This window comes from Moschus berezovskii, chromosome 11 (genome assembly GCF_049115385.1).
Source record: "Moschus berezovskii isolate FMDL1 chromosome 11, NW_MosBer_1.0, whole genome shotgun sequence".
In the NCBI taxonomy this organism is placed as follows: domain Eukaryota; kingdom Metazoa; phylum Chordata; class Mammalia; order Artiodactyla; family Moschidae; genus Moschus; species Moschus berezovskii.
The window spans coordinates 33,170,761-33,198,444 of NC_142470.1; the positions used below are offsets into that span (position 1 = coordinate 33,170,761).

General features: G+C 40.0%; 1 protein-coding gene across 1 annotated transcript in view; it reads right to left on the reverse strand.

Annotated features, from left to right (window-relative positions):
* The window catches only part of DTNB (dystrobrevin beta), a 256,908-nt gene that overhangs the window by 147,432 nt on the left and 81,792 nt on the right, over nucleotides 1-27,684 (reverse strand). Inside the window, 2 exon segments of the mRNA XM_088841232.1 lie at nucleotides 15,943-16,109; nucleotides 19,652-19,757. Of these exon segments, the coding sequence (XP_088697358.1) occupies nucleotides 15,943-16,109; nucleotides 19,652-19,757 (273 nt within the window).

The following is a 27,684-nucleotide window of genomic DNA, read 5'->3' on the forward strand; positions in this document are numbered from 1 at the left end:
AACACTCAGAGGTTGCAGCAAGAGAAGAAAAGACAGCTCACTGAATCACTGCGTTGTGAAACTGAAAGAAATATAATACTGTAAATCAACTATACTTCAATTTTAAAAAAAATGAGAGAAGCAGCTCAGGAGAGAATGCTGCACACAATATGGGTTCCTCTTCATGGTGGAACCCATGAAAATATGGGTTTATTGTAGATAATCAAAGTTTCATAATTGGACATTTTGTAGTCATTAAGCGGAGATAAAAGGTGTTAAATATACAATAATGTTAAATGTATTAAGTGTATTTAGAGAAACAGTTCTACCATAAATCTGTATCTACAGATCTCAATGTATTACACACACTGGCAATCATCACTGATAGATGAGTTAATGTAGAAACAGACCAACAGTTCACACTGTTGTGTCCTACAGCCTCCTCTAATTCTCTCTACACATGGAAGCAGGATACACATTCTTCAGTTCGGCTCTGGTGGCCACCTGTAAGAATCAAAAGAGATCTAACACTGGAGGAAGGGCTGCGGGTGAGATGACTGCCAAAGGAAACCGCTCACTTGAAGAACTGCTCGGTTTCGGTTAAGTCATACATTTCTTTGCAATGGAAAACCTCCCTGTCATTTCTGTTCTAAAAATAATCAGGCTAGTTGAAAAAAAAAGCCTTATTATTTCATAAACTACACACCAATACTTTCTTGAATAAGTATCTATCTTTTTAAACACTTGGGTCCATTTTAAGTGTTCTGCTTTCAAACTCAGCACTTCTGCAGCTGTAAATGGATTTAAGGATACACAGTGCATCCACTGGTGGGCTGCCATCTATGGGGTCGCACAGAGTCAGACACAACTGAAGCGACTTAGCAGCAGCAGCAGTGCATCCAAATACCAGAGCAGATTGGGGCAATGTTTAGATGCTACGAAGAGCAATATGTAAAACATCCCCACTCAAACCACTGAAATTGCTGATACATGCTGTCAGGATACCTCTATTCCTTTACCTCTTGGAGGGCCCAAGAAATTCATAATTTCAGAAGGAAGCCCTTGGTCAATGAAGCAGCCAGTGTAGCTGCCATCAGGAGAACTTCAGGTCACATCTCCCCAGGTCTTCACACCACCATGAAAGGGAATAAAGCCAGGAACCCATAATAGTCTCATGATCCTCTGTATTTCTGCATTGTCTGTTGTAACCTCTCCTTTTTCAGTTCTAATTTTGTTGATTTGATTCTTCTCTTTTTTACTTGACAAGTCTGGCTAAAGGTTTGTCAATTTTGTTTACCTTCTCAAAGAACCAGCTTTCAGTTTTATTAATTTTTACTATTGTTTCTTTCATTTCTTTTTCATTTATTTCCACTCTGATCTTTATAATTTACTTTCTTCTGTTAACTCTGGGGCTTTTTTGTTCTTCGTTTTCCAGTTGTTTTAGGTGTAAAGTTAGGTTGTTTATTCAGTGTTTTTCCTGTTTCTTGATGTAGGATTAAATTGCTATAAACTTGCCTCTTGGAACTGCTTTTGCTGCACCATGTGACCCAGCAATTCCACTACTAGGTATATAATCTGAGGAAACCAAAATTGAAAAAGACACATGCACTCCAATGTTCACTGTGGCACTATTTGCAATAGCTAGAACATGGAAGCAAACTAAATGTCCATCAACAGATGAATGGATAAAGAAGCTGTGGTACATATATGCAATGGAGTACTGCTCGGCCATAAAGGGAATGTGAATCAGTTCTGATGAGGTGGATGAATCTGAGCCTATTACGCAGAGTGAAGTAAGTCAGAAAGAGAAGAACAAATATTGCACACTAATGCACATATATGGAATCTAGAAACACGGTCCTGATGAAATTATCTTCAGGGCAGCAGTGGAGACACAGACACAGAGAACAGACGTATGAGGGGCGGGGCAGGAGGGAGAGGGTGGGATGCATGGAGACAGTAACGTGGAAACGTGCACAACCATACGTAAAATAGACAGCCAATGGGAATTTGCTGTATGACTCAGGAAACAAAGTGGGGCTCTGTAACAACCGACAGAGGTGGAATGGGGAGGGATGTGGGAGGAAGGAAGGTTCAGAAGGGAGGGGACAAATATGTACCTATGGCTGATCATATTGATGTTTGGCAGAAACCAACACAATACTGTAAAACAATTATCCTTCAATTAAAACTAAGTAAATTTTTTAAAACTGCATAAGAAAAAAAAAAAAAGATGGGAACCCAGAGGTCTGCATGCTCCTGGCAAGACCCTCTCTCAACAATACTCACATCAGCAGCACCATGATCTGCCGAGGAGACGGGCTAATTTCAGTACAACTTTTATCACAGGTTACACCTGTTTCATAAGAGACTCACTTGGACTTTCATTTCATAAGGTTCTGCACAGCCACACAAGACCCCATTTCCTACTAACCCTCCACTCTCAAATCCTTCAACTTGTCTGCAGGTCCACCATCAGCAAAACCCCTTCTCTGTCTGAGGATCCTCTCCTCTGAGTCTTACTTTCACCTTCTTGCTCTACTAGGAAACCTGGCTTTCCCTGAAGGTTTGGCTTTCTCGGAAATGGCAACCCACTCCAGTGTTCTTGCCTGGAGAATCCCAGGGACGGGGGAGCCTGGTGGGCTTCCGTCTATGGGGTCACACAGAGTCGGACACGACTGAAGTGACTTAGCAGCAGCAGCAGCTATTCAAGTGGCAGCCGCTTTCTCTCTCACATCCCTCAAACAGCTGGATCTCCTGTAGGGGTGAGGGGGAGATGTCCTCCTAGAACCTGATAGCTATTCTCAGATTTTCTCCCCTTTTCCTTAAAACCCTAGTTTTGAATTTCATGTGATCATGACATGAATTTCATGTCACCAAAACCCTAAATATCCCTCTCTAGTGGAGTTCAATATTACTGCCATAATTCTTACTCATTTCAACATCCACATAGTTGACCTTTCCCAAACACTACTGTGGTTGATTGAATGGTGAACCCCTCAAAAGATATGCCCAAATCCTAACCTCTGGAACCTGAGAATAGTACCCTATATGTCAGAAGAGCAAATATTACCTTCTATGGCAAAATAGGTAACTGAGTTAAAGATTTGGGAAGGAAGCATTTATCCTGGATTATCTAGATGGGCCCTAAATGCAATTACATGTATCCTTATAAGATAGACACACAGAGAAGAAAGAGAAGAAGAAGCGGTCATGTGACCAAGGAGGAGAGACTGGAGTGAGGCAGCTACAAGTCAAGGAATGACAACAGCCACAAAAGTGGAAGAAACAAAGAATGGCATGATGCTTAATTTTGTGAGCCAACTCTTCTATGCTACAGTGTGCCAAGACATGCGAACAAACAGTATTTGAGTGCTCCTACAAGGGCGTTTTTGGATGAGATTAACATACAGATTGGTATACTGAGTAAAGCAGATTTCTCTAACATGGGTGGGCCTCATCCAATCAGTTGAAGACCTGAACGGAATAAAAAGTCTGACCCTCCCTCAAAGTAAGAGAGAATTCTTTTGAACTGGGACACTGGGTTTTCTGGCTTTTGGACTTGAATGGAAACATCTGTTCTTCCTGGGTCTCACACCTGCAGGCCTTTCAGACACAGATCTACATTATCAGTTCTGGTTCTCACACCTTCAGACCTAAGCTAGAACTACATCCTTGGCTCTCCTGGGTTCTTGACTTTCTGCCTCTTTCCACAGATTTTGGGGCTTGTCAGCTTCTATTGTTTCATGAGCCAATTCCTTATAATAAATCACTTCTTATATAAATGTAAACCCTATTGATTCTGTTTCTCTGGAGAACCCTAACACAAATGGATTCTTCCCTGGAGCCTCCAGAGGGAGTGTGGCCCTGTTCACAACTTGATTTCAAATTGTGGAATCAACAGACATAGAACAGACTTATGGTTGCCAAGGAGGAGGTGAGGGAGGGGTGGACTGGGAGTTTGGGGTTAGCAAATGCAAACTATTACATATAGAAGGGATAAACAACGAGGTCCTACTGTATGGCATAGAGAACTATATTCAATTTGTGGTTGTCATTTAGTCACTAAGTCGTTTCTGACTCTTGTGACCCCATGGACTGTAGCCCACCATGGACAGGCTTCTCTGACCATGGGATTTCCCAGGCAAGAATATTGGAGTGGGTGGCTATTTCCTTCTCCATTCTGCCATTTCCTTCTCAACCCAAGGATTGAATCCACATCTTCTGCATTGGCAGGCAGATTCTTTAATGCTAAGTCACCAGGGAAGCTCTAATTATAGTCAATATTCTGTGATAAACCACAGTGAAAAACAATGTATATATGTGCGTATATATACATATATATATATATAACTGAATCACTTTGATGTACAGTAGAAATTAACACAACACTGTAAATCAACTACACTTCAACAAAATAAATTTTAAAATAAAATAAAAGATCGTGGTGTCCAGAATTGTGACAGAATAAATTTCTGTTTTAAACCACCATGTCTGTGGTAATTTGTTACAGCAACTTTAAAAAACCTATACACTGGTCTTCCCTGAACTCTCCTTCAATAACCTGTCCCCAACTCTGCATCAACCACCAGTTTCAAGTCTTGTTCTAGAACGCTGTATTACCAATTATCTAAAATCTTGAGTCACACACCAACTTCTTCTACTCTCACACCAACTTCTATCTTTCTAGCTCACTCCTTCCAGTGTCCTGCCTCCAACAATACTTCAACACCAGCGGGACCTAAGCTTCACTGAACCTACCACCTCCACCCTGTCCCTTATCTTCCTCACGGTCTCACTTCTCTCTTTAACCAACGTGCACGCCACGGCCCATTATTACGTTCATTTCTTTGCATACTCTCCAACCTTTCTCACCAGCTCTCTTCATCTGTCATACTCTTGTTAAAACACCAACTCTACCTACTCTGCTTCTCAAACATTGGGGAGGCAGAAGTTAAATACACAACTACACCAGCTGGTCTGACTTTGAATTCATAACCACCAACCTCAAGTTAGTCATTCCAATCTCAGCTCAAATGTCACTTCTTAAGAAAAACTTTCCCTGACCAATTTTTAACAGCTTTATTGAGATACATACTTCACATATCATAAAACTCACATTTTTAAAGTCACAATTCAGTGGTTTTTAAAATATATTCAAAAGAGTTGTTAACAAAAACTAATATCTCATTTCAGAAGATCTTTTTTTCCCCCTCAAAAGAATCTCAATACTCTTTTTCCCCACTCCACTAACCTACCTTGTCTCTACATATTTGCCTGTTGTGGACATTTCATATAAATGGAATCATACCCTATGTGCCATTTTATGTTTGGCTGCTTTCACTCACATATTTTCAAGGGTTCTTCCCTTGAAAGCATGCATCAGTACTTCATTACTTTTTGTTGCCTAGTAATATTCCATTATATTGTCATAACACATTTTGATTATCTGTTCATCAGTTGGCAGACATTTGAGTCTATTTCTACCTTTCAGGTATTTTGAATGCTGTCTATGAACATCCATGTACAAGCTTTTGTGTGGACAGAGTATCTTCAATTCTCAAAAAAGAATTCTCAATTTTCACCTAGGAGGGCAACTGTCAGCTCAATGGCAACTGTTTAACTAAGTCACTAAGTTATGTCCAACTCTTTGTGACCCCATGGACTGCAATATGCCAGGCTTCTCTGTCCATCACTATCTCCCCGAGCTTCCTCAAACTCATGTCCATTGAGTCCATGATGTATTCCAACCATCTCATCCGCTGTCACCCACTTCTCTTCACCCACTTCTCTTGCCCTCAATCTTTCCCAGCATCAGTCTTTTCCAATGAGTCAGCTCTTCGCATCAGGTGGATAAAGGATTGGAGCTTCAGCATCAGTCCTTCCAATGAATATTCAGGGTTGATTTCCTTTAGGATTGACTGGTTTGCTCTCCTTGCTGTCAACAAGGAGTGTAAGCTACACTGTGCAAGTCTCAGCAGTTTCTCTGAGGAGCATGGGGCACTGGTCTAAGGGACTAGATTTTGTACCAATTTTCTTCACCTGTGCATCTCACCTCTTGCTATAACTTGCTAAAAGTGAGGATACTGTTTTACGCCTTTAAAAAATAGTCCTCCTGGGATGTCCCCTGTGGGCCCGTGATTAAGGCTCTACTCTTCCAATGCAAGGAGCATGGGTCTGATCCCTGGTCAGGGAACTAGGATCCCACACGTCAAGTGGTACAACCAAAACAACAAATAATAAAGGTTAAAAAAAAGTAAAAAATAGTCTTCCTGCCTAGTTTTGTACTATGTACAAAGTAGCTGTTGAACATGACATGTAACTATTTAGAACTAAACAGGGGCATGGCCAAGAAACATACCTCTTCCTCCATGAAGGCACACCATCTTTCAGAATTTTAGAGATGGGAGGAGAGGTACACTGACCACATGAAAATGAAATACTGCTTCTGACAAAAGTCAACAGTCTTAATTGTTTCAAGCCTATAACAACATAAGCTTCTCTGATTCCTTCAAGTAAACGGTTTAATATCATTACTGCCCAAACAACTACACTGGACATATATGAGTTGCCCATTAACATTTACTCAGAAAAGAAAACAAGCAATCATAGTAATAGAGGTTGTTAAATCTAATACGTTGTCATTTATAGGTTTTCAAGTATAGGATAAGTAACTTTGTTCTGAGGTGGAGTCTGCCATCTGGTGGGAAGAAAGGTGAAATTTCCATATCCTCAGCTAAGTTACATAACTACCTCTACCAAGATATTCTACCAACAAACTGTACTGCGGTACAAGTACTTTGTACACACACACATACTCCCTACCGTGAAGTGACGACCACCTGGGAATTGGTCAAGTTTCTCTTGGTAAAGTGAAGATCAGAATGGAAGGCAGGAGGAAGGCAAGGAGTAGGAGCAGGCTTGTTTATCTCCATCCACCTTGCATATCAAGGAAGAGTTAAGAGTTTCAGTTTGGGAAGATGAAGAAGTCCCAGAGATGGATGGCAGTGATGGCTGCACAACAATACGAATAAACTTAATGCCGCCAAACTGTACTAATTTAGTAGAAAAACTTGATAGTCTCCTTGGCTGCATGGAAATCTTTGTTCAGATTGTAAGGCTTTATTCTCTGGGTGGCAGACTGTATTTTTCAAACATAACTGCAGTGATCTCTCCTGCCACCCATGCTCCACTGTGATGAATTTTATCATCACCCCACCATCATCAGAGATGAAGTCCCTTCTCTAGCCTTAGCAACTGTGACCAACAGAATATGGTGGAGTATTATGATATAACTTCACAGCCAGGTCAGACAAGGCCTTGCGGCTTTCCCCAGCGCTCCAGGCATGCTGGTACTCCAGTTGCTTCCTGCGGGGATGTTCTCTCTTAAAACATAGTATCCACGCCATGAAAAGCACAAGCCACATTCAGAGGCCCACACAGAGATGGCTCCTGTCAATCATCCCAGCCTTATGATCTGAACGAGGATTTAAGTGGTTAACTCAGTCACAGAGATGATCATATTTTCTATTAAATTATACTTTTAAAAGGAAAACTTTATTCAAATAACTACTCATCATATTTAGTAGAATTTTTATTGCCATATTTAAATGATTCAGATTTGGAGGAAGATTCTTTTAAAGTATTGTAGATGTAGTGTTATAGGTTTTTGGATTTTTTTTAAATCACTGTTAAATGATCTTTAGCCCAAACCTTCCCCATCTCTGCTGATGGCAATTCCATCCTTCTAATGATTAGGACAAAATCTTAGCATTTCAAACTTGGACTCCTTTCCTCTCACAAGCCACATTCAACCCATGAAACAGATTCATAAAATATGTCTTAATTCAGTTCTTTTTATCTCCTACTAATTCTTTTTATCTCTACTGCTAATATCCTATCATGTCTTGTTTAATTACTGCAATTACCTCTCCAAAATGGCCTGCTTCTATCTTTTCCTTCCACTGTTCACTTTTTACATGGCATCCAGTTCAGTTCAGTTCAGTTCAGTTCAGTCGCTCAGTCGTGTCCGACTCTCCGTGACCCCATGAATCATAGCACGCCAGGCCTCCCTGTCCATCACCAACTCCCGGAGTACACTCAAACTCATGTCCACAGAGTCGGTGATGCCATCCAGCCATCTCATTCTCCGTCGTCCCCTTCTCCTCCTGCCCCCAACCTTTCCCAACATCAGAGTCTTTTCCACTGAGTCAACTCGTCGCATGAGGTGGCCAAAGTATTGCAGTTTCAGCTTTAGCATCAGTCCCTCCAATGAACATCCAGGATTGATCTCCTTTAGAATGGACTGGTTGGATCTCCTTGCAGTATAAGGGACTCTCAAGAGTCTTCTCCAACACCACAGTTCAAAAGCATCGATTCTTCGGCGATCAGCTTTCTTCACAGTCCAACTCTCACATCCATACATGGCCACGGGAAAAACCATTGCCTTGACTAGACGGACCTTGGTTGGCAAAGTAATGTCTCTGCTTTCTAATATACTATCAAGGTTGGTCATAACTTTCCTTCCAAGGAGCAAGCGTCTTTTAATTTCATGGCTGCAATCAGCATCTGCAGTGATTTTGGAGCCCAAAAAAATAAAGTCTGACACTGTTTCCACTGTGTTTCCATCTATTTCCCATGAAGTGATGGGACCAGATGCCATGATCTTTGTTTTCTGAATGTTGAGCTTCAAGCCAACCTTTTCAGTCTCCTCTTTCACTTTCATCAAGAGGCTCTTTAGTTCCTCTTCACTTTCTGCCATAAGGGTAGTGTCATCTGCATATCTGAGGTTATTGATATTTCTCCCAGCAATCTTGATTCCAGCTTGTGCTTCTTCCAGCCCAGCGTTCCTCATGATGTACTCTGCATATAAGTTAAATAAGCAAGGTGACAATATACAACCTTGACGTACACCTTTTCCTATTTGGAACCAGTCCGTTAGCATCCAGACTGATCATTTTAAAATATAAATCAATGCAAGCTATTTTTCTACTCAAAACCCTAAAGATTCCTCCTTTCACTCATAGTAAAAGTCAAAGTCCTTACGATGGCCACCAAGGCCCTTGTTACCTCTTTGACCTCCTCTCCTACAACTCTCCCCTTGCTCTGTCCACTCTGTCTACTCTGGTTTGTTTTTTTTTTTGTTCCCTGAATATTGGCATAGTCTTGCTCCTACAGCCATGACACTGAAAACTCCTGCTCTTCCCAGATGTCTGCAGGCAAACATCTAAGACCGCTCAAATCTCATTTTGTCACCAAGGCCTCTAAAACTCTCCCCACTCCTACCCTTCATTCCTTTTTCTGATTTCTTGCTCATGTGAGAGTGTAAACTGGCAGACGGGTTCTGATCCAGGCATTCAGGTACCCAGTTTCCTTTCATCTAAGGACTCTGCCTCTGGGAACTAACAGAGACCCTTTCATTTAGGCAAATGTACAGAGGGAGTGGGAAGGGTAAAGACAGAGAGACTGGAGAAGACACAATTGCTGTAAACTACCTCGACCCTGTACAGCAATTGCCAACAAAGGTCCGTCTAGTCAAGGCTATGGTTTTTCCCATGGTCATGTATGGATGTGAGAGTTGGACTGTGAAGAAAGCTGATCGCCAAAGAATTGATGCTTTTGAACTGTAGTGCTGGAGAAGACTCTTGAGAGTCCCTTGGACTGCAAGGAGATCCAACCAGTCCATCCTAAAGGAGACCAGTCCTGGGTGTTCATTGGAAGGACTGATGCTGAAGCTGAAACTCCAATACTTTGGCCACCTCATGCAAAGAGTTGACTCACTGGAAAAGACCCTGATGCTGGGAGGGATTGGGGGCAGGAGGAGAAGGGGATGACAGAGAATGAGATGGCTGGATGGCATCACTGACTCGATGCACATGAGTCTGAGTGAACCCCGGGATTTGGTGATGGACAGGGAGGCCTGGCGTACTGCGATCCATGGGGTCGTAAAGAGTAGGACATGACTGAGCAACTGAACTGAACTGAACTGACTGACCTCGACCCTGTGGTCATGTATGGATGTGAGAGTTGGACTATAAAGAAAGCTGAGCACCGAAGAATTGATGCTTTTGAACTGTGGTGTTGCAGAAGACTCTTGAAAGTCCCGTGGACTGCAAGGAGATCCAACCAGTCCATCTTAAGGAGATCAGTCCTGGGTGTTCATTGGAAGGACTGATTTTGAAGCTGCAACTCCAATACTTTGGCCACCTGATGTGAAGAGCTGATTCATTTGAAAAAACCCTGATGCTGGGAAAGATTGAGGGCAGGAGGACAAGGGGATGACAGAGGATGAGATGGTTGGATGGCATCACCAACTCAATGGACATGGGTTTGGGTGGACTCTGGGATTTGGTGATGGACAGGTTGGCCTGGCGTGCTGCGGCTCATGGGGTCGCAAAGAGTCAGACATGACTGAGCGACTGAACTGAACTGAACCTTGACCCTAATATAGATCACTTCCAAACAAATTCCATTGGTAAGAACTAGTCTCACAGCCCAACTGGCTACAAGGAGGATGGGTTATAAAATCTAGTTATATACCCAAGAGACATCACTTTGCCAACAAAGGTCCATCTAGTCAAAGCTATGGTTTTTCCAGTAGTCATTCATGTATGGATGTGAGAGTTGGAGTATAAAAAAAGATGAGTGCAGAAGAATTAATGCTTTTGAACTGTGGTGTTGAAGAAGACTCTTGAGAGTCCCTTAGACTGCAAGGAGATCCAGTCAGTCAATCCTAAAGGAAATTAGTCCTGAATATTCATTGGAAGGACTGATGCTGAAGCTGAAACTCCAAACTTTGGCCACCTGATGTGAAGAAGTGACTCATTGGAAAAGACCCTGATGCTGGGAAAGATTGAGGGCAGGAGGAGAAGGGGACGACAGAGGATGATACGGTTGGATGGTATCACCAACACAATGGACATGGGTTTGTGTGGACTCTGGGAGTTGGTGATGGACAGGGAGGCCTGGCATGCTGCAGTGCATGGTGTTGCAAAGAGTCGGACACAACTGAGTGACTGAACTGAACTGATCCAGGGAGAAAAGGAAAGCATGGATACTGGTAAGTAATTCTAATCTTTCTTCTGCTACACAGGGAATACACTCAAACCTCCCCCACTACCCAAAAGCAAACCTAAAATCCCATTTAGTCAGGGCATCTAACTACAAGTGCAGGACCTCTGCCTCTTGCACACTCTCCTTCATCAAGACAACACGCAGTTCCTGAGGTTGCATCCTATGAACTGAACAGGCATGTTATCTGCACCCGCCCTCCCGAGTCCCAACATATAACATTAGGGCAAGAGCAGAAGGTTCTTCTTCATCCAATATCCTCCTTGGCTCAAGTGGGCTCTGGCATGCCCTCCTAAGGGGCTGTACAACCTTCACAACCCACCTCTTTCCAGAGCAAGTTCTGGGTCCTTAAATAGTTTTACATTTACAGCTCAAATAGTCAGGCTCATGGTCCCATTGCCAATATAATTCCTTCAAAAACTTAGCAGGCCTTTGATCTATTTGTTTCCAGTCAGTTCCATGTGCCAGAAACCACACACAAAGTTCTTTCTCAGACATAATTCTCAATCCTGATTTATGTGTTTGCCTCCATGACTCTTGCTTTCAACTAACAGCAGCCACCTGGAGGCCAGATGAAACAATAGGTCAGCGGTTTCCAACTCTGGCTGCAAAACAGAATCACTTGGGGGAACTTTCAAAAATGGCCTGTGTCCAGGTTCTGTGTATCCTGAAGCCAGTAAATCAGAAGCTATGCAGGTGGGAGCAAGATAATTCTGGTGAGAGCAGCAGTTCCGATGGACTCTCACCCTTCATCTGAGCTTGGCCACAGGACTGGGTTACTTTTTTTCAGCTGAGAATGTTTACTAGGTCTTTGATGCTCAAAGCCTCTCTCAACTCTTATCTCCTGCTCTCTAGAAACAGTCTGCTTTTCCTTTCTCTGCCCCAACTCTCTGAACTTTCTCTATTCTCTTTCGTTTTTTTTTGCTTGAAAACTAGCCAATTCTTTCCTTAACTCCTCTCTTTCACGTAATACCTTAATAATAAGTCAACACACACTATGACCTTTTCCAATGTTTGACCAAGAGTTAACCTGGCATGAGGTAGGTTGTCCAAGTTATCATGGATGACAAATTTACCAAACCGGTCGCCTCTGCGGAACCTGGGTTTCTGTCCTTCGCATCCCCAATGTCAGTGTCCTCATCAGTCTGCTACCTGACTGCTAAGACAATGAAACAAATTTAAAGGTTTTGTTTTAATAGAACTCCACTTCTAGTATCAACCACTGTAGCAAAAACTAAAACCTCAGTGGCTTAATACAAGGTTTCTTTCTTGCTCCCATGAGAGTCACACAGGCTGGCAGGATATTCTTCTCACCCATTGTTCAAAGACTCAGTTTCCTTTCATTTTATATTTTCACCCTCTCTGGGTCCTAAAGAAATTCTCTTTATAGTTTTACCTTCTCTGGGTCCTTAAGAAATATTATAGTTTCACCCTCTCTGGATCCTAAAGAAATTCTCTCCATTAAGCTGATAAAGAAAATAGAAAAGGCAACCAGCTATTAACTGCCTTGTTCTGGAAAGACATGTATCACTCTAATCACATTCCCCTGGTAAGTTATTCACATGGTCCTTTTAGATACAGAGGGGCTGAAAAATGTAGTCTAGATGTGTGCCCAGCAAGAACAGGAGAACAGTGATGTTGGCAAGCTCCAGCAGCAGCAGCAGTGGTCTCTTTAACACCCCTTAAAATTTAAGCTCCACCAGGATAGGAAGAGGAGAGTGAAAAAGCTGGCTTAAAACCCAACATTCAAAAAATGAAGATCATGGCATCCGGTCCAATCACTTCATGGCAAATAGATGGGGAAACAATGGAAACAGGGTCAGACTTTATTTTTTTGGGCTCCAGAATCACTGCAGATGGTGACTGCAGCCATGAAATTAAAAGACGCTTGCTCCTTGGAAGAAAAGTTATGACCAACCTAGACAACATATTAAAAAGCAGAGACATTACTTTGCCCAACAAAGGTCCGTCTAGTCAAAGTTATGGTTTTTCCAGTAATCATGTATGGATGTGAGAGCTGGACTATTAAGAAAGCTAAGCACCGAAGAATTGATGCTTTTGAACTCTGGTGTTGGAGACTCCTGAGAGTCCCTTGGACAGCAAAAAGAACAAACCAGTCAATCCTAAAAGAAATCAGTCCTGAATATTCATTGGAAGGACTGATGCGGAAGCTGAAACTCTAATACTTTGGCCACCTGATGTGAAGAAGTGACTCATTTGAACAGACCCTGATGCTGGGAAAGACTGATGGCGGGAGGAGAAGGGGATGACAGAGGATGATGAGATGGTTGGATGGCATCACCAACTCAATGGACATGAGTTTGAGCAAGCTCTGGGAGTCGGTGATGGACAGGAAAGCCTGGCATGCTATAGTCCATGGGGGTCACAAAAAGTCGGACATGACTGAGCAACTGAACTGAACTGAGGGTAGGAGCCTTTGTCTGGTTTGTTCACAGACAGATGTCATAAGCCTTTTACACTGCCTGGAACATAGCAGGTGCTCAAAAAATATCTTTTGAATAAATAATAAATGGACAGAATGAATCACAGGTATGGTACCATATGGCTTCTTTTCTATAACAAAGGTAAAAGAATGGATTTATGACTAAAAGAATAATGAAGTATACTGCATAGTTACTTACATAAAACATTAAACAGAACTTTTGGAAAAATAAAAATTCCAAGCACCAACAATATACATATCAAATCTACAATGGAATTCATGCACACTAAATTCATCTGTTGGAAACATACAGAGAAACGTTCATTTAAAATATTAATACAAATATAGTGAACAAACTTCAAAAAAATTACCATTAAACTGATTATATATGTTTTCTTAGGTGGAAAACTTCTTTACCCAATTAGCCTCAAAATTCACCCATATCTTCCTCAAAGAACAAGAACATTGCACACAGAGCCCTAATCTTAAAAACAAGTTACACACACACAGACACACACACTCTGCTAAAAGATCCTCCCAGGATGCATTTACCATCGTAATGCACATACTCATCAAAATTCAGAACTGACACATTTATGACACCAGCATTAAAATTACGTATGCTGATTACACTTGATTTTCTTGAAATCTTAAGTCACCACCACAAAAATGAATGAATAAACTAGAAAACAATAACAAAACTGAAATTTTTTAAAAATGGGTATAAGACTTACTTCACAAGAGTGTTGTGAGGATCAAATAGAAATTTAAAAATTCACTTGTGATTTCTGTACTTTAGGTATACTACAGATCAACAGGGTATGAAAAACTGCTTTGTAAATCATAAAGCAATATTCAGTCACTGATGTTTAAGTAAATGTAAAATTCCCATTTCTACAAGGGTTATAAATTAGCTAAATGAGCAAGTTTAAACCAAGGTGAAAAAGAAGATCCTCATCCTCCTAGCCCTGACATCTAGAAGGAGAATTTTCAGTAGATACACTCAGAGAATCCAATCATTCTGATACAGCAAAGAGCTATCTCAGTGTAAAGAGCGAGACCCTAAACAAGGAACAGTCAAAAAATACTAAAAAGTCAATTAACAGCATGGGATACTTAAACTTAAAGAAAAAGTGACAATTTTAAAATCTATAAATTCTTTCTAGCCAATGAAAGAGAATAAACTATCAGTGTTCCCCCCCACCTTTGCCTTTTTAAAAAATCTAAAATAATGTCTCCTCAACCAAAAAAAAAAATTAGAATTTACAATACAACAAGACTCAGGACAGGAGGTTCAGTTTAAAAAAATTTTATGGTTTAATTGTAACTGAAAAGTCATCTAATAAAAAAATGATCTCTAACACATTATCAAAGATGTAGGAAATAAAGCACACACGATTAAAGTTTGCTCTTGGTTTTTAACTAATCCCTTATTTGCTTTTTTCTTGGTTGAGTTTTAAGAAGGTTAACTAAAAGAAAAAAGACCTGCTCCCAGCCCCCAATAATGAAGCTTTCTAATACTTAAAGTTTAGTACGATGCCCAGGCTAAAGAACCTAGATCCACAATTATACTTACGACCCTAAATATTTTTCTACCTTTTAGCAAACCAACCAACCAATCAACAAACAAGAACTAGAGGGAAAAGTTTTAAAACAAGGCTATAGCAACTGTTAGGAAATAAAAATATGGCATTTTTTTAAACTCTGGAAATAAATTGGAAGGAGAGAAGAAAAAAAATGACTGATGCTAAACTTCTTATATGATTTATAAACACTACACAGAAAAGTTAAACACTGACCTCCACCTAAATATTGTTATTTAAAAGATTACTTTTGAAAGTAGACATCAATGTGGCAACTGTAAAATATAGTATTTCCCGAATTTTCAAGAGGTAAAAATCTAACTTCATCTTATGCAGCTTTCTTTGCAACATTTAAATCCTATAAGCATGAATAAAATTTGTTTGCAAAAAAGAAATCTAAATCTTCCTCATAACACAGCTAGCTTCTTGTAGGAACTTATGTTAATGAGATAATTTAGAATGTGCACAAAGATTTCATCAAAAGCATGTGCACTGCAGCATTAACCCTAAATGCTCAAGAAAAGCACAAAATACACTCTGGAACATCTTTAATACGTATGACACAGATGTAAACACAAAGCTCAGTTTTGTGAAAGCAAATGTCTTGTCAAGGGAATATGCTGGTGATATTTTATTTAACATGAATACAAAATTGCAAAATGTTAAAACAAACAAACAACAACTCTGCTTGTCAAATCAAGTGATAAAGCACAACATATCCGCAAACCCCATCATAAAAGTCAGGGTTACTATTTTATGACGCCATATCCTCATGTGATAGGCATCTATCAGGAAAGAAGCCCTTAGTGCTGTTACCGATGAAACAGACAAGCGCTGGGGACAGAGACTGAGACACAGAGCAGTTACCCAAGAGGAATGCTCCTTCATCTGGTGTTGGTTGCTGTGAGGGCCACTGGCATGGCCTCGCCAAAAGCAATTTTGGCAGAGTTGGTAGTTGTGGCACTGCTGGCACCGGTACCGGAAACCCATCATGCTCTCGCAGCGGCAATAGGAGCACTCCACAGGGTGGAAGACTTGAGGGCGGGGAGGAGAGGGCCAGGGAGAGAGAGAGAAGTCATTGTCATTTGGAGAAGGTCAGGGCAGTGGGAGACCAAATGTAACAAAAAAGCCAAGGTGAAAACACAACTAGAAGTGAAGGCCTGCAACTGTCTGCTATTCAGTTCATCTAACCAGCCAGTCCCTCCTAAAGGAGATCATCTAACCAGCCAGTCCCTTCTAAAGGAAATCATCTAACCAGCCAGTCCCTCCTAAAGGAGATCAGTCCTGGGCATTCACTGCAAGGACTGATGTGGAAGCTGAAGCGCCAATACTTTGGCCACCTGATGCAAAGAGCTGACTCACTGGAAAAGATCCTGATGTTGGGAAAGATTGACGGCAGGAGAAGGGGACGACAGAGGATGAGATGGTTAGATGGCATCACTGACTCAATGGACATGAGTTTGGGTAAACTCGGGGAGTTGGTGATGGACAGGGAGGCCTGGCGCGCTGCGGTTCATGGGGGCACAAAGAGTCGGACAGGGCTAACTGACTGAACTGAAGTGAACCAGCCATTCACTGAAATAAAAAGACAATACCAAAATGTCCCGTTAAGAATCTATTACAATCCACCTTAGAAACCAATCAATTTCCTTCTTTAAAACGTCGTTCATGTCTCAAAGCTTAGGTATATGTATAAGTAAGGAGGAGAGACACCTTCACTCCAAATTTCTCTTCCAATCCTATTTCTTTTAAAGAGATGTATATTGTTAGCTGTGGACACATCTCCTTCATTAACATAAAATCTGTGAGGGCCAGGACGACATGCTATGTGTCTCTATTACCTGCGAGTGGTATTTCACACAGTCCCTTGGATTGATGGTCTTGAAATGTTTGTTGAATTAAATACTATTACACACTGGGGAGCAAATGGGAACTGGTGAAAAAAAAAAAAAAAGTAAGGCAAGCCACATCGAAGTACTAGTTTTAACAGATAGCTAATGGGAATTTACTGTATGACTCAGGGAACTCAAACCGGGGCTCTGTAACAACTTAGAGGGGTGGGATGGGGAGGGAGGTGGGAGGGAGGCTCTAGAGGGAGGGGACATATGCACACCTATGGCTGATTCATGTTGAGGTTTGGCAGAAACCAACACAATTTTGTAAAGCCATCATCCTTCAATTAAAAAAAAATTTTTTTTTATTTAAAAAAAAAGTACTAGTTTTAGGTAAGAGCTCTAAGTACTGACATATAATAAAGTAATCTAACCAATGAAGGGGCAGTGATTTGGAGGAAGGGAAACTCAGTGACCTGCCAGTCTTTTCTCCACCTCACACAGCATCTTACCTCGTGGAAAACCGCCAGCTGGCAGTTAGGATTTATAAGGGTTACTCGGGCCTGAAAGTCCAACTCATTGAGTGGAAACTGGGCAATAAATGTACAACTGTGTATTACAGATTGTTATTTATACTTTTAAATGTTGAAAGCAACATTGTTCCCTTTGCCAATTCAATTCTGAACACAAGAAGTCGAAGTCAAAGGAAAGAGAGGTGTAATAGTCAAATCATCATTTGAATAGCTCTTTACAGCCCTATGGATACAAAGGCAATCTTCTCTCAATTATAAGGACTTCTAGTCCTGCTTCCAAAAATGTAGGTTAACTAGAGAATCAAGACTCAAACAAGGACAAAACCTGAGCACTTGGTGAAAAAAATAATGCAACAAGATCACTAAAGAATAACTGAAAGAGTAAAATCTGGAATGAGAAATTGAAAGTATAAACTTCCTCTAAGAAATTTAAATTATTGTCACCAAGATATTTCTAAAGAGTAATCAAAGTGTTAATCACATAAGAATGTAATCAATAAATACTACGTAGAAAGTCACAACAAAATGTTCATATGGATAATGATAATACATCTCGACAAATGAGATTCCCTCTACTTGGTAGAGTAGACATAAAGTGATTTTATGAAAATGAGCTGGATATGAAACTACTAAAACATTTAGGGCTATAAAAGTATTGCTCCCCCAAGGAAGCAATATTGTTATAATAGCACAAATCTCTTTCCAAAAATCCTGTTTAAAATTTAGCTGTTTTAGTCTACTCAAGAAATTCCAGAACTTTAGGAAAATAATCTTGCATCTAAGGACTTGTGAACCAAAGTCATAATTGGGCAAAAGGCTGAGAAGTTAAAAAAAAATAATAAAAGATATGAATAGGAGGCAGAAAATATATGAGAGCACAGTTACGTTCTCTCATTCTTACAAAATGAAGAAGAGGACTCTCATTTTTAGTGCCTGTCACCTTTTACTCTTTCTCTTCTGTGGAATAAGGAGAGACAGGCAAGAGCCAAGAGAGAAGGGAAGGTCCAGAGAAAACTAAGGCCTTTCCTTTAATGAACTGAAACAACCTAAACAAGGAGATAAGCTGATAACAATACTATAAGAAGTTACTCAGAGATAAATACCATTTCAATTCCAAGTGAAACAAAGATTCCCAGGTGGCACAAGTGGTAAAGAACCCGCCTCCCAAAGCAGGAGATGCAAGAGACACAGGTTTGATCCCTGGGTCAGGAAGAAACCCACTCCAGTATACTTGCCTGGAGAATTCCATGGACAGTAGAGCCTGGCAGGCTACATAGTCCATGGGGTCACAAGAACACAGGGAGGCCTGGCATGCTGTGATTCATGGGGTCGCAGAGAGTCGGACACGACTGAGCGACTGAACTGAACTGAAAGCGTCTAAAGGAGATCAGTCCTGGGTGTTCATTGGAAGGACTGATGCCAAAGCTGAAACTCCAATACTTTGGCCACCTCATGCGACGAGTTGACTCATTGGAGAAGACTCTGATGCTGGGAGGGATTGGGGGCAGGAAGAGAAGGGGACGACAGAGAATGACATGGCTGGATGGCATCACCGACTCGATGGACATGAGTGTGAGTGAACTCCGGGAGTTGGTGATGGACAGGGAGGCCTGGCGTGCTGTGATTCATGGGGTTGCAAAGAGTCGGACAGACTGAGCAACTGAACTAAACTGAAAGCAACTTAGCATGCATGCACTTGGGGAGCATACTGAGAGTAATTCAGTAGTAAAGAAAAAAACTGAGTACTGGTGAAACCAAGTACCAAATTCTATCTTAGCTACTTTCCTTTAAACTATTCCAAAATAATTATAATTTTAATGGTGGATATTTAATACATTCAATTTTTTGGAGCTAAGCTTTTTATAAACTACAGGGGGAAAAAAGGAAGTCATGGCTAATTTGGGTGAGATCAAGCAGAAAACAATCATCTGGAATTTGGGGGGAAAAGCCTAGAGTTTGAAACACAAAGTTTTCTGACCTGATATTACTATGTTGGTATCCTAAGTAATATTTCCCCTTTCCTCTTTTTTTTCTTTTTTTTTTGGACAAATAAATATTCTTCTTTGAAAACTGAAACTACAAATTCAAATTATGGAGTGCCAACAAATGTCAATTACAATTTTCAGTGACAATAGCTAAGAACATTATAATATTTATTAGTTCACATACTTCCTGTAGCTCAGGGGACTGAATGATAAAAGTTCTGCTTACCATTCTCCACGTGGGCAAGCCTATGCATGAGAGGTAGCCAGACAAGGCACTGGGGAGGAGGATCGGCCATCATTGTGTCTAAAAACATATTTAGCATTATCTTTTTCTGTGAAGAGAAAAAAAAAAAACTTATTTTTTCAAGTTACCTCTAAACTCTAACGTTAAGCTAACTTAGGATTCTCACAACCAAGGTGTAATGAATTACATGAGAAATTTTATAACAAAATAAATATTCTGCATTAATACAGACATTGCAACACACTATCCTAAATACTATTGCTATATTCAAATGCATTTCCACTTACATTATTTTATTTGAGTCTTAAAACAACTGTATAAGACAAACAGGCTAGGATGGAATTATTGTGCTGTACACCTGAAACTTGGAGAAGGGAATGGCAACCCACTCCAGTATTCTTGCTTGAAGAATTCCATGGACAGAGGAGTTTGGCAGGCTACAGTCCATGATGTCACAAAGAGTCAGATATTACTGACGGGCTAACACACACACATCTGGAACTAATATTGTAAGTCAACTGTATTTCAATAAACATATGAAATGAAAAAAGATAAATAGGCATTACTATCTTCATTTTACAGATGAGACAATAAAGGAATAACACATTTAAATGACTTGTAAAAGTCCTACTGGAATCAGAACAACTCAGGTATCTTTCAAAAGACTATTTCTGAAGAAATCTGATACAAAGTCTCAGATCCAAGCCAGAGTACAGGCCAGCAGTGAATGGAGAGAGGGAAAGGGTCTCACGTATAAGCAAGAGGGTTGAGGGTGATAACAGCAGGAAGTTGCCACCCAAAGGCCCTCCATACACAGCTGTACACTGACGGTGTGGTTTGAGAAATGCCTACTCAAATAGGCTAAAGTTTTCCAAAGTGCTTTCCATCTCAGGCATCCAAGTTACTACTGTTTCTGAGATTTCAATGGAAATTGGGAGGAATGGGTGAACAACATAAAAATAAAACCAGTAAGTCACCCAACATTTGAATGGAGGTTCGGACATGGAAAATATCTTACAGTGGATATGTAAATAACTGCAATAAACCAAAATAAAATTAAAAGCGTCCACTTAAAATTGAGAAAGAAGATGCTAGGGAGTTTTTTTAAACTAGTCAGAGGTAGTTAACAAATATTAAACATATCATTCATGATAATGTTTAAATTAATATATCTGTATCTTATATTTGCTAAAACTTACATTTTTACAAGGCCACTTATAATCCTAATGTTATTTTCCCTAAAAAGTCTTGAATCACCTATCATGGAGTTTTACAGGTTTTTAAAAAATCTTCAAGATGAAAAAGTTCCTTAAAAAACTAAACATAGAGCTACCACATGACCCTGTAATCCCACTCCTCAGTATATATCCAGAGGAAAACAGGGTCTAAAAGGCTACATGCACCCCAGTGCTCATTGCAGCACTACAACAGCCAGGACATGAAAGCAACCTAAAAGTCCATAGATAGAGGAATGGATATATCTGATATCTCAGAACTCCCTTATAAATACACTCAGGATTAGTTTCCAAAAGTTGTCCTCAGTTCAATTCAGTTCAGTCACTCAGTCATGTCCAACTCTTTGTGATCCCATGGACTGCAGCACACCAGGCTTCCCTGTCCATCACCAACTCCCAGAGTTCACTCAAACTCATGTCCATCGCGTTGGTGATGACATCCAACCATCTCATCCTCTGTCGTCCCCTTCTCCTTCCGCCCTCAATCCTTCCCAGAATCAGTATCTTTTCCAATGAGTCAGTTCTTGTCCTAAGTTGTCCTAAATCATACTATAATTGGAGGTCCACTGAAAGCACAAGGAGTGAAGCCAGAAGAACCATGTCCCATGACTCTGTCTTCCACTAACTATGTGGTTTGGGAGGAAATCACTGAATAATCTGGTTTCAGTTTTCTTATCTCTCAAGGGCTAGAGCAGTGGTTCTCCAAGTATGGTCGGAGATCCCCCTGGGAGGTTCCTAAATCATTTTCAGGGAGTTCATGAGGCCAAAACTACTTCCATAATAACACTAAGATATTATGTCTTTTCCAGTTCACTCTCTCAAGAGTGTACGGTGAAGTGTTCCAGAGGCAACATGGCATATCTATAATTATCTGCAAAAGCTTTTAAAATATTCCTCCCTTTTCCAACTACACAGCTGTGTGAGACCAGATTATTTTTTCCATACTTACTCCAAAACAACATATCACAACAGATTGAATGGATAAGCAGATATTAGAATCCAGCTGCCTTCAATTGAGCCAAGTATTAAAGAAATTTGCCAAAAATATAAAACAATGGCATTTTCATTAAATTTTTTTGCTTTGGAATATTTTTCATAAAATACTTACTTGTGTTACTATATAATAGGCTTGTCATTGTTCTTTTTAAATGATTTGACATTTTTAAATTATCAATTTTAATTTCTAACATGGAAATAGTGATAGATATAACCCATTTAGACAAAAGCTCTCTGGGGTTCTCAAATGTTTTTTGGGGTAGAAAATGGTCCTGATACCAGAAAGTTTGAGAACTCATGGGACAGAATTCCTAGCTCTAAAATTTCGTGACTCAGAAAATAACTATGTGAAAAACAGACTGCCTCTTTCTCTACCTTTTTGTTTTATTTCGGTTTTGCTCTTGAATGCCTGCTTTGCATCTCTATTTTTTACAGCACAATATTTGTAATAAAACTGCATATAAAGCACATTCCTATTATAATTCTCATTTTTCTGTATTTCCCTCCAAATGCGCATGTTTCTATAGAGTTATGTACATAGGGCAGATAAAAATATATGATCTGTTTTTTAAGTTGTTTTATTCAATACTTTATTGTTTTGCTACAACGTCTTCTTTTCAAATCATTTTAACAGCTGCCTTATCCGCTGAGCAAAAACACCATGATTTATGTATGCCGTCCTCAATAAAACACTGAGGCTGTTTTTATCTTTGTCTGTACTTTCATATTTTTCTTTTAATCCAGTGTTTCAGTTTGTCACCTACCTCCCTGCCCTTTGTTATTCTAATCCTCCATACTGACAATTACTAGTCTAGATGCCATCCATTCTCACTTCCCTCCCTCCACTTTGAGCTACAACTTTCCTGCATTAAAAGAGGGGACAAATTATCTCTTAAAAGTGAGAAATCCAGTATCACTAAAATAATACGAGAAAACAAGTAAAATAATTTAGCATTAGATCATCATAATTGCAATTTCCAATCTCATCATTTTTATTAAAAACTCCTATTTTCTTATGGGCAATAGGTAAATAATTTTTATCCATTGTCCTATGACTTACTTGGTCATCAGTTAAACAGTGTACAACATTTAGCTAAAAGCCTTAAAAATATCATTTTAAAAATCTTTCAGATTAAAATGTTTTTATACAAACTGACAAGGGCAAACACACATTAACTGGTTATGGGACCAGTGTTATGGATTGGCCTTCAATTATTAAAAGGCTCTGAATTTGTCCATAGCACAGATTTATTTTGGACTTTGAAAATTAGGATACTTTACAATGATACAACAATATAAAGTTGCTGTGCTTTTTGTCAGAGCTACTTTTCTTTATTACAGCTTTTAAAAAATGGAAAAAATCTTTAAAAAATCTGAAATTCTGTATTTTTCTCATTGAAAAGATTGTCTCATTTAAGAAAATGATGGAATAAAAGTATCAGTGAAAACAATAAGGTTGCAAGTATATCCACAAGCTTTAAGCTTATGATTAGAATTCAAACCCAGATACTTTCTCATGCCATATTTGATTTAAAACCACTACTCAATTAATCCAACAAATAACTAGTAAGCACTGATGATTTTCTAGACTGTTAGTCACAAGGATGTAAATTTGAAGAAGACCAAGGTGCATCCCTTCAGGATATTAGTGAGCTACATATAACTGGCCAGGGACTGCAGAACAGGAAGCAATTAATCCTACATTGAAAGATTCAGAGCATCAAAGACCAGGAGATATTTAGCTGTGATATGAAATATGAGGGCTTCGTTGCAGAAGAGAAAAAAGGTCAGTGGTTACTGCATTTCAGTGAGGGCTAAGAAAGAACATCACTTCTGCTTATGCAAAACAAGTGAAATGCATATCAAAACCATGCTGAGATAACATTTCTCATCTCTCAGACTGGCAAAAAAAATCCTAAATGAAAGAATATGTGCTGTTGGCAAGGCTGCAAAGAAAAAGATGGCCTTACCCATTGCTGGTGGGAATGTAAAGGGCACTGGGACAATATCTAAAAAGAACCCATGGCATCCTGAGGCACAGGGGTAGGAGAGACCAGGAGTGAAGGAGAAAATACAGGCTGCGGTTGGATTGATAAGCACCACCATGTGTGGCTAACAATCCAGTAGACAATGAGGAGTTTGCAAGGTTTGTTTTTGTTTATTTTTAAAGCAAAATAGGGACATCAACAGGGATGTTTTTTAAAATAATGACTTAAACTCAAATTTTCTTCTGCTTAAAAGGAATAATGAATCAAAAGCAGCATCTGGCCAGGCATGTCCTCTTCTTTTAGGCTGCCATTAGGGCAGGAAGTCAAGTGACTAGGAGTCCACGGTTCTCAGATCTTTCTTGGCAAAGATTTTCCTGCTTAACCCGAAGACTAGTGAACCACAGACTCCAGCGTAGGGAGTACATGTAGACTGGGTCGCCAGTGAACCCCAGAGAAGTAGTAGCTGAGCCAAGAGCCCCAACACTGCACACCCAGCAACCACCAGCCCTGCCTCCTGGCCAGGGAATCATCAGACCCTGCTCTCAGCTCATGAGTAATAGCAGAGGGCAGGGCCTCTACAGCAATGTTCACAGTAAGCATTGTTAACTGACAAAAATCTCTTAAAAAAAAAAGAAAACATAAGTCAACTATACTCCATTAAAAATTAACCTTAAAAAAAGAAAACAATCTTGGATCCATCATCATTTCTACCTAAGGAATAGTTTAGCAAGACATTCTCCTCCACAGGCCCAAATAGAGCAAAATCTCAGTTTCAACTCTCTGCCATTTTGTTCAATCTAATGAAAGCCAGCGATATAGGCCTCATTACCATAGACCTGTTCATATCAAAATCCATGTTATACGCTGTATTTCATCCAATCTAAGACACCATCATTTGTAAGATGCACCATTATTTTTTTTCCTGCCACTAAGAAAGAAAAACACTCAGCCAATTAAACTAACTCAATGACTTAATTAACTATAATCCTTCATGACGTGTGAATCGGTCCCAGCAGCCTCCTGATGAACTGAAATTCCTTTCATCTATTCAGAAGGATTTGGCAATTTTGCAAGGTTCAGTGGCACTGCTTCAACTGACAAGAAATGATTTTGGTCGTATCTCAATGATAAAAACACAGCTTCATCTATTTGTGGATATCTTCCTTTAAAAAAAAAAAAAGAAAGAAAATCTTCTGTAAAGCACCTGATGTTGCTTTGTAAGAAAATATGTAGTTTCTCCAATGATGAATATTTATCTCACTAATGCGAAATTTATTTCTGTTATGCCCACAACTTTCTGTGTTTACAACAACATTTTAATACTGAATCAGAGTATACTCTCTCTGAGGACATCTGAAATGACAACACATGCAATACCAAAAGGGGACATAACTCAGCTGAAGTGCCTATGACAGCAATAACTATGAGCAAGTTATTACATATGAGTAGGAAATGACAACCCATCATAACCACCACCTGCCAAAAGCAATGGTCAGATGCCATGGGCTATACGAGAGATTTTGAGAGATGTTAGGCATGGAAAGGGTCTTCAAATCAATGAAAATGGTAAGATGCACACTAGATTATAATGGTAACGAGAGGCTTGCTAACACAGACTATAAATTTTGCTTAGTTAGGATACCTATGAAATACACACACACATATTCATATACCAGTCAACTCTTGCCAAACTTTATTCAATGTCCAGGAAAACAAAGTCAGAACTTCCAGGAAGTTCTGTAATATAATTTTTGGTGGATATATGTATGGATATATGTTATTCTATGGCCTGGCTAAATATCCCATATTTTAATCTTTTGAAACTGAAAGTTGCTCAGTTGTATCCGACTCTTTGTGATCCCATGGACTATACAATCCATGGAATTCTCTAGGCCAGAATACTGAAGCCTTTCCCTTCTCCAGGGGATCTTCCTAACCCAGGGACTGAACCCAGGTCTCCCACATTGCAGGTGGATTCTTTACCCAGTGAGCCACAAGAGAAGCCCAAGAATACTGGAGTAGGTAGCCTATCCCTTCTCCAGCAGACATTCCCGACCCAGGGATCGAACTGGGGTCTCCTGCATTGCAGGCAGATTCTTTACCAACTGAGCTATCAGGGAAGCCATTTTAACCCTTTACTTCTAAATAATTTCAGATTTATGGAAAGCCTGCTGCTGCTGCTGCTAAGTCACTTCAGTCGTGTCCAACTCTGTGTGACCCCATAGACGGAAGCCCACCAGGCTCCCCTGTCCCTGGGATTCTCCAGGCAAGAACACTGGAGTGGGTTGCCATTTCCTTCTCCAATGTGTGAAAGTGAAAAGTGAAAGTGAAGTCGCCCAGTCGTGTCCGACCCATAGCGACCCCACGGACTGCAGCTTACCAGGCTCCTCCATCCATGGGATTTTCTAGGCAAGAGTACTGGAGTGGCTTGCCATTGCCTTCTCTGATGGAAAGCCTATAAGAAGATTATTTAAAAATTCCCACTTGCCATTAACCCAGACTCCTCGAATGTTAACACTGCAGAAGAGATGTACTTATAACTTTATATTTCTGCAAAATCAGGACATTCTCTTGATTAAATACAAGTATCAAAATCAGGAAATCAATGTTATTGACAAAATACTACTATCTAGCTTACAAGCTTCAATGCAGATTTTCTCTATTGTCCCAATGACATCCTTTATAACAACAACAAAAATCCAGATCATGGTTGTGTTTCAGTTTTCATGTCTCTTTAGTCTCCTATAATCTGGAACAGCTCCTCAGTCTTTTTTTGTCTTTCATGACATTGAACTTTTAAAGTGTGTGGGCCAGTTATATTGTAGAAATCCTGCATTTGGCATTACTGAATGTTTCCTCAATGAAACTCTGTGCTTTTCTCTCAAGAGAACCACAGCAATAATACTGGGTATTTCTTAGGGCATCCTACTAGGAAATAGGATTGTCAGTCTCTCCCTCTGCTGGAGACGTGGATTTGATCACTTGGTTAAAGTGGTTATCTGACAGGTTTCTCTACTGCAAAATTACTATGTTTCCCTTATAATTAATAAATATTCTATGGCGAGACACTTTCAAACTATGTCAGTATCCTATTTCCGTTCATCTTTTACCCACTAATTTTAACATGTGTGCTAAGTCACTTCAGCTGTGTCCGACTCTGTGCAACCCTATGGACTATAGCCCACCAGGCTTCTCTGTTCATGAAGTTCTCCAGGCAAGAATACTGGAGTCAGTTGCCCTGCCTTTCTCCAGGGGGTCTTCCCAAACCAGGGATCGAACCATAACCAGGGATTGAACCGATTTGTCTCATATGTCTTCTGCATTGGCAGGCGGGTTCTTTACCACTAGCACCATAAATTCTCTGCTTTCCAGAACTTTCTAAATGTAGCATGAAGCTCTGTTATCTCATCTCTACCTGGAAGAAAAAAAAAAAATGGCTGCTACAGCGAGCATCCACTCTGCTCTGAGTTCTTTGAGGCACAGTTAAGATCTCAGGAATATACTCACACTAATGTCTGGAGCAAGACCACACAAGGACACTCACGAATAAAGAAGAAATCAAGTCTATCTTTCTTTTATATGAAAATGGCAGTATACTCTTGAGAGACTGTGAGCTGACAGTTGACAGTTGTACAGCATTGCTTGCCTTTGGTGCTCAGGAAACAATGATCTGAATTGCATAGAGTTTTATATCAAAATTCCTATATTTCACAGTTAATAACTCACTAGGGAGAGTAATATATGTCTAGTAGCAATAATACAAATACTTCATCTCAAATATTTTCCTGGAAACTTT